This window comes from Lithobates pipiens, unplaced genomic scaffold (genome assembly GCF_037356315.1).
Source record: "Lithobates pipiens isolate NorthernLeopardFrog02 unplaced genomic scaffold, aLitPip1_a1.2 Scaffold_30, whole genome shotgun sequence".
NCBI lineage: Eukaryota > Metazoa > Chordata > Amphibia > Anura > Ranidae > Lithobates > Lithobates pipiens.
In genome coordinates, this window is record NW_027507791.1 from 40,512,238 (window position 1) to 40,519,183 (window position 6,946).

General features: G+C 46.6%; 1 protein-coding gene across 1 annotated transcript in view; it reads left to right on the forward strand.

Moving 5' to 3' along the window:
* LOC143942187 (Fc receptor-like protein 2) overlaps positions 1-1,586 on the forward strand; it is a 28,278-nt gene extending 26,692 nt beyond the window's left edge. Inside the window, exon 11 of the mRNA XM_077463442.1 lies at positions 906-1,586. Coding sequence (XP_077319568.1) covers positions 906-1,043 — 138 coding nt within the window. The 3' untranslated portion in view covers positions 1,044-1,586. The remainder of the gene's footprint in view (positions 1-905) is intronic.
* The last annotated feature ends 5,360 nt before the right edge of the window (positions 1,587-6,946 follow it).

Below are 6,946 nucleotides of genomic sequence, written 5' to 3' on the forward strand. Positions count from 1 at the left end.
GTTCTGGGACTCCCGCTCCTCATTAGCTGAGGTAGAAGTGGAAACCACTGGCTCACTGCTGTCAATCACAGCCAGTGAGCCAATGAGAAGAGTGTGGTGGGCGGTGCTGAGCCACAGCTCTGTGTGTCTTATGGAGGTATAGAGCATAGCTTGGGAGCGAGCACTCACCAGTGCCCCCATAGCAATTTTTGCAGAGATTAACATGTTAAAGCAGAGTTCCAGCTTGGGGGAAAAAAAATTAAAGTCAGGAGCTACAAATCCTGTAGCTGCTGACTTCTTATATAAGGACACTTACCTGTCCAGGGAACCCGCAATGTCAGCACCCCAAGCCGATCCATCCATCGGCTCCAGGTGCAGGTTCCGGCAACTGCAATAAGGTAAACTTCAGGCTATACAGCTGGTCTCCTACTGTGCACGAGCGAGTCGTGCAGCACTTTCTGAATGGTCCCGTCATCTTCTGGGACACACATAGGTCCCAGAAGGCAACTGGGGAAGGAGGAGGGCCAAATAAAACCATAGAAGGGACACACCACACTGTGGTGACATGGGGCGGAAGTCCTGAAGAAAACATACCAAAATGGTACAAAAAAGAAAAAAAATATTAAAAAACGAGGGGGGGCTGGGGTGTTCTTTTGTTTGAGACTGAGTTCTCTTTTTGCCTGGAACTCCACTTTAAATCTTATATTGGAATTTAGAAACTTAGTTTACATCTACTGTAATGTAACTGTTTTCTGTTCTGTTCTATGGACCATACAAAGCTCCTCAAATAATGCTATAAGTGTCTACCTAGATATCTATAGATCATAAAGTTATTTTTTTCCTTAATTTTTTTGTAAGAAATAAAAAGTAAATGTTTTTACTTTTTAAATCTCTTTTATAACAAGTCATTTGTGGTTTCTGTCCAGGATGAGCCCTCTGTTGTGTATTCTGTGCTTAAACCTCCGGGAGCTTCAATGGGGTCTCAAGCCAACCAGGAGAAAGATGACTCTGCCAACATCTACCAGAATTTCAATGCCGAGCAACACAAGGAAGGTTCATTCTAAGAAGAGTGTGGTGTCTTGGGATGGACTAAAATGTTCCTCTTTACATAGATCAATGACAGTCATTCCCTTACCATTGGTACAAGGACTAAGAGTCAGTGCAGAATCTTCAACCTGCCCATATCTACCAAATACCTGAACATGCCATAATCGCCACTGACAGCATGTGGTGCAACGAAGCTTGTGGTGTGAGCCCAATATGTCCCTCAGTGGTTCAGAGCTAAAGAATTCCAATTAGCAGGGTGATATCTCAGACTCTGCAGGGGGATAAACCTCTGCAGAGATACCACTGCTTCCTTTGCAGCAGCAGTAGAAGACTTTTCTACTCAAGCTGTGGGTTCTTTCCTATGAATTCCAACTCTAAGTCCCTGGAATTTACATAGTTGATTTAAAGTGAGTTTATTTGGGCTTTTGGGTCTGTTTTTCAATACAACTAAGATCTTACTCTGCAGAATGTTGTGACTGATTTGTAAAGAGAACAAAAACTTTGAGCACTTTTTATTTTGATGCCTCTGGAATGTACAGTATTAAAGTAATTATAAACCTTTGTGTTTTTTTTAACGTAAGACAACAACCATGTTATACTTGCCTGCTCTGTGCAATGGTTCAACCAGGGGTCTGAAGAAGAAGCGGAAGCTTTGAAAGGTGTCACCTGACCATTCCGAGGTCTCCTATCGGAAGGCACCTCCGGCATGGCTGGAAATAGAAATAGCTTGTCAGCTGACAGTCTATGGTCCAGACACATACACCATGCTTCACAGTGTTCACCATCTGCCACAGATGCCGGGGACAATGCTAACTACCCTGATATTTGTTCAATACATGCTTTATATAGCACCACGTTTGTGAATAGCTAATATATTTTTTTTATATAATAAAACTGTTTTTAAAACTACTACACCTAGGCTGGCACACCGTCTATTCTTTCTTACAAATAGTTCTATAGAAACAGCTGAAGATCATCACTAACATCACTAACAACATGTCACACATGTAATGCGGGCTTCAGCATCTTCCAGAAGTGTAATCATCATCATCAGTGTGTTCACCCGTCCTTCGAGCATTGTGCAGTGCAGATGATGATGATGATGATTAGAATTCTGGAGCCGGCATTACATGTGAGTGTGTGATATGTTGATAGTGATGATCATCAGCTGTTTCTAAAGAGCTATTTGTGTAGAGTCCTGTGTGGGCACTGTGTGATATGTTTGATGTAAATGTGATCATACCTTCTTCATATTCAGGTATGTCGGATCCTCTTCATCCCTAGCCCATCCAGCCCTGCTCTGGTCACCAGCTTCTTCTGGCTAGGAAGGGGGTGGGTTACAGAGGAATTCTAACTGGCTAAGGAGGTGGCAAGAGGTGGAGCAACTTATCCGCAGTCACTCCCTCCCACTCAGATGAGCAGCACTATTGGTTGTTACACTGGTCTGTGCCTCTCCCTCTAGCAGCCGAAAGCCGATGGAAGGGAGAGGGGGAGAAACCGGCTTTCAGCTGCTGCAGAGGGGATCATTCTGTAATTGCTACCACCCGCCGCACTGATCCCCTTGCTGTCCGGGCCGCCCTGTGTACCTGGGCCCCCTACCGGAGGACCGGTGGTACCCCCCAATTGGTGACCCTGGTTGGTAGACCTTAAGCAACTAATTCATTTTAAAGTGATACTAAAGTCTCAGTTTTTTTTCTTTAAAAATAATAAACATGTTATAATTACCTGCTCTGTAGTTTTGCACAGAGCAGCCTGGATCCTCCTCTTCTCAGGTCCTCTGCTGGTGCTTCTGGCCCCTCCCTCCTGCCGAATGCCCCCACAGGCAACAGCTTGCTATTGGGGGACCCGAGCCAAGCCGCTGCTCTGTGTGTCCATTCAGACATAGAGCCATGGTTCGGCCCCATTCCTTTCCTTTTCCTTTTCTTTTCTTATTGGCTCACTGACTGACAGGAGCAGCCAGAGCCATTGGCTCAGAGCCAGGGTGTCATAGAGATCCTGCCAGAAATCTGCGCCCCAGGCCTTCTGGCTCACGCCCGCTACCGCAAAAGGCTTGTGCGCTCGTGCGCGCGCCCCTGTTGGCGCCAGACAGGCTATTTAAGCCTGTCTGTCACAGACGGTCCCCGCTGTCTGCTCTACAGTGTTGTGTGCCTGAGAACCTGATCTGAAGTACTTACCTGTGATTTAGACCTGACTTGTTTGTGACCTACCTGTTATATGCCTGCACCCGATCCCGGCCTGTCTGTGACTACTCTCCTGCCTGCTCCCTTGTACCTTGCTGCCAGTCCAATACCTGACCCGGCCTGTTTGACGATCCTACCTGCTAAGCTGATCCAGTTTGCTTAGCTGATCCCATCTGCTGAAGTGATCCAGTTTGCTGAGCTGATCCCATCTGCTAAGCTGATCCAGTTTGTTGAGCTGATTCCATCTGCTAAGCTGACCCAGTTTGTTGAGCTGATCCTATATGCTGAGTTGATCCAGTTTGCTGAGCTGATCCCATCTGCTAAGGTGATCCAGGTTGCTGAGCTTATCCAGTCTGCTGTGTTGATCCTGTCTGCCAAGCTGTTCCTGTCTGTGGAGCGGACCCAGTCTGTTCATCCCTTCCGGTCTGTTGATCCTGCCAGGCACCCGTGCCCCTCTTTACTCCTGTGTCCCCTGTTACCTTACCAGGGAATCGGTAGTGGGAGCCATAAGGGAGGCCTCCCACTGCAATTTGGGCTCAAAATCACTAGGTACGTGACACAGGGAGAGTGCTCCCATTGATCCCTGAAATCAGGTTGATTTGCCAAGTCATGGACTTGATCCATGTGCATGTAACAACAGTCAAGAATAATGCCACGTACACACGATCGGACTCTCCGGCAGACTTGGTTCGGTGGACTGGAATCCATCGGATAATTCAATCGTGTGTGGGCTCCAGCTGACTTTCTTTTCCCAAAAGTCCAACGGACCTAGAAATAAAACATGTTTCAAATCTATCAAGTCCAACTGGCTAAAAACCAGGAAAACCGTTCGTCTGTGTTCTAGTCCGACGGACAAAATACGACGCAAGGGCAGCTATTGGCTATTGAACTTCCTTGTTTAGTCCCGTTTACGTCATCACATTCAAAACTAACGGACTATGAACAGACTTAGTCCGGTCGTGTGTGGCCAAGACCATTTCGTTCAGAAAGTCCGTCGGACCTCCGCCAAAAGTCTGTCGGGAAGACCGTCGGACCTAGCCCGACGAAAAGTCCGGTCGCGTGTACACGGCATAAGAGGATTCAAAGATTTAGACAAACATAGATCTTTACTAAAAAAAAAGAATGAAAATAAATAAGTTAGGGCAGACTAAATAGACCACTTGGTCTTTTTTCTGCTCTTGCTCTTCTGTAATCAGCACACCATGGATTCCTCCAAAGGGTCCAAAGCTTTATTTCATGGTCACATGATAGATATACAGCAACGTTTCGGAGCCACGCAGAGCCCTTTTGTCAGTCACTTGCCTGATGAAGGGGCCGTGAATGGCTCCAAGGAGATACTGTATATCTATCATGTGACCACAAAATAAAGCTTTGGACCTTTTGGAGGAATCCTTGGTTTGCTGATGACATTTTCTTCACTTTGACTCTACAGTTTTCTGTCCATGGTCATTACAGCACCCATTATCACTGAACAGTCAGTTTTCTTGAATGTCTGCATGGGGAACATTGCATTTGGGCCAAAAGTACAAGCGTTCCTGATGAAGAAACGCTGGAAACTGTGGTGCAGTTGTATGTAAGTTTTAGGCAGATATAAAAAATGCTGTAATGAAGAATGTTTTCAGAAATAGAAGTGTTATTGGTTTATTTTTTTAATCAGTTAACAAAATCAGTTAACAAAATAGGAAGTAAATGAACAGAAGAGAAATACAGATTAAATCAATATTTGTTGTGAAAAGCCTTTGCCTGCAAAATAGAATCCATTTTTCTAAGTACACTTGCACACAGTTTTTGAGAGAACTCGGCAGGTAGGTTGTTCCAAACATCTTGGAGAACTAACCACACATCTTCTGTGGATGTCGGCTGTGTCAAATCCTTCTGTCTCTTCATGTCATTCTAGACAGGCTTCATGATGGTGATATCAGGGCTCTGTGGAGGTCAAACCATCACTTCCAGGACTCGTTGATCTTCTTCACACTGAAGATAGTTCTTATTGACATGTATGTTTAGGGTGGTTGCCCTACTGCAGAAATTTTTTTATGGCCAATCACACGCCTCCCTGATGATATAGCATGATGGATAGGTATCTGCCTGTATTTCTCAGCATTGAGGACACCATTGATCTTGGCCAAATCTCCAACTCCATTTGCAGAAATGCAGCCTCAAACTTGAAAGAAATTTCAACCATTTACCTGCAGACACTCATTATTGTACCTCTCTCCAGCCCTCAGCAGCCATTTTTCTACACCCCAGTTCCTATGTTTTCCTGCATAGTTAAGTTTCTTAGAATTGTTTCCATGTCCTATGCATGAAAGCATGAGAATTGGGGTGCAAAAAAATAGCAGCAGGTGCTTCGGACTGATGAGTATACTGGACTTTGGACTGATATACAGAATATGGCAGGGGCATTGCTAGGTGGCAAAAAGACCAGGGGCTTCATCCCGAAGTCCAAGGCTGGCAACGACAGGGGTGGGGGATTGGTGGTGTGTGTATGTGGTGCAGGCCTTTTTTTTTTGGCTGGGCGGTGGGGTTGTGTGGGTAAGCTCACTTGCTGGTTGAAAACCATCCACTGACTCACAGTTAAGCTGGTGAGTCTTAATTGGGTCAGGGTTTATTAGAGTTCAGGGCTGATTGGCTTATCCTGGCAGCTTTCTTGTGCCCTGCTCCCTAGTCTAGAAGGTTGGAGAATCTTATAAAACTAGAGGGTGGGGGTTAGGATAAGCTGCCTTGCATATTTATGAGGTCTCAACCAATTTCCAGTAGTGGGCTGACAGAGGGCAGAGCTTACCTCATAAACAGACAAGGACCATGACAGCAAGGGCAGTCGGGTGGAAAATAGAGATACAGTGTTGAGGAGGCTGTTAATGGCCCTGAGGGATGCCCCTAGTCTGGGAGGGGGTTGTCCTGCCTTGGGCCAGGGCTCGGGCACTGGAGGGATCCTGCCAAAGACACAAGGAAGGAATCTTTCCTGGAAGCAGAGGAGCAAATGATGACTGAGTGAGAAGCACAGCACTGTCGGGGACTAACAAAGGGGAGAGACTGCCACATGTAGTCAGTCTCCTTTGAAGACAGTTTTGTGTGTGTGTGGTGCAGGCCTTTTTTTGGGCTGAGCGGTGGGGTTGTGTGGCGGGGGGTAAGCTCACTTGCTGGTTCCAAACCATACACTGACTCACAGTTAAGCTGGTGAGTCGTAATTGGGTCAGGGTTTATTAGAGTTCAGGGCTGAGTGACTTATCCTGGCAGCTTTCTTGTGCCCCTCCGGTCTAGAAGGTTGGAGAATGTTCTAGAACTAGAGGGTGGGGGTTAGGATGAGCTGCCTTGCATATTTAAGAGGTCTCAACCAATTTCCAGTAGTGGAATGACAGGGCCATGCCAGCAAGGGCAGTCAGGTGGAAGGTGGAGATACAGTGTTGATGAGGCTGTTGATAGCCCTGAGGGGTGCCCCTAGTCTGGGAGGGGGGGTGTCCTGCCTTGGGCCAGGGCTCGGGTGCTGGAAGGATCCTGCCAAAGACACAAGGTAGGAATCTTTCCTGGAGGCAGAGGAGCAAATGATGACTGAGTGAGTAGCACAGCACTGTTGGGGACTAACAAAGGGGAGAGACTGCCACATGTAGTCAGTCTCCTTTGAAGACAGTGTTGTGCATACGTATTCAGCCCTTTCCCTGAGAGATCTCCTGAGAGTCAGCTGGGTGGGCTGAGGAAGAGTTAGGTGGGCAGACTGGTGTAGAGAGGCAGCTAGGAGG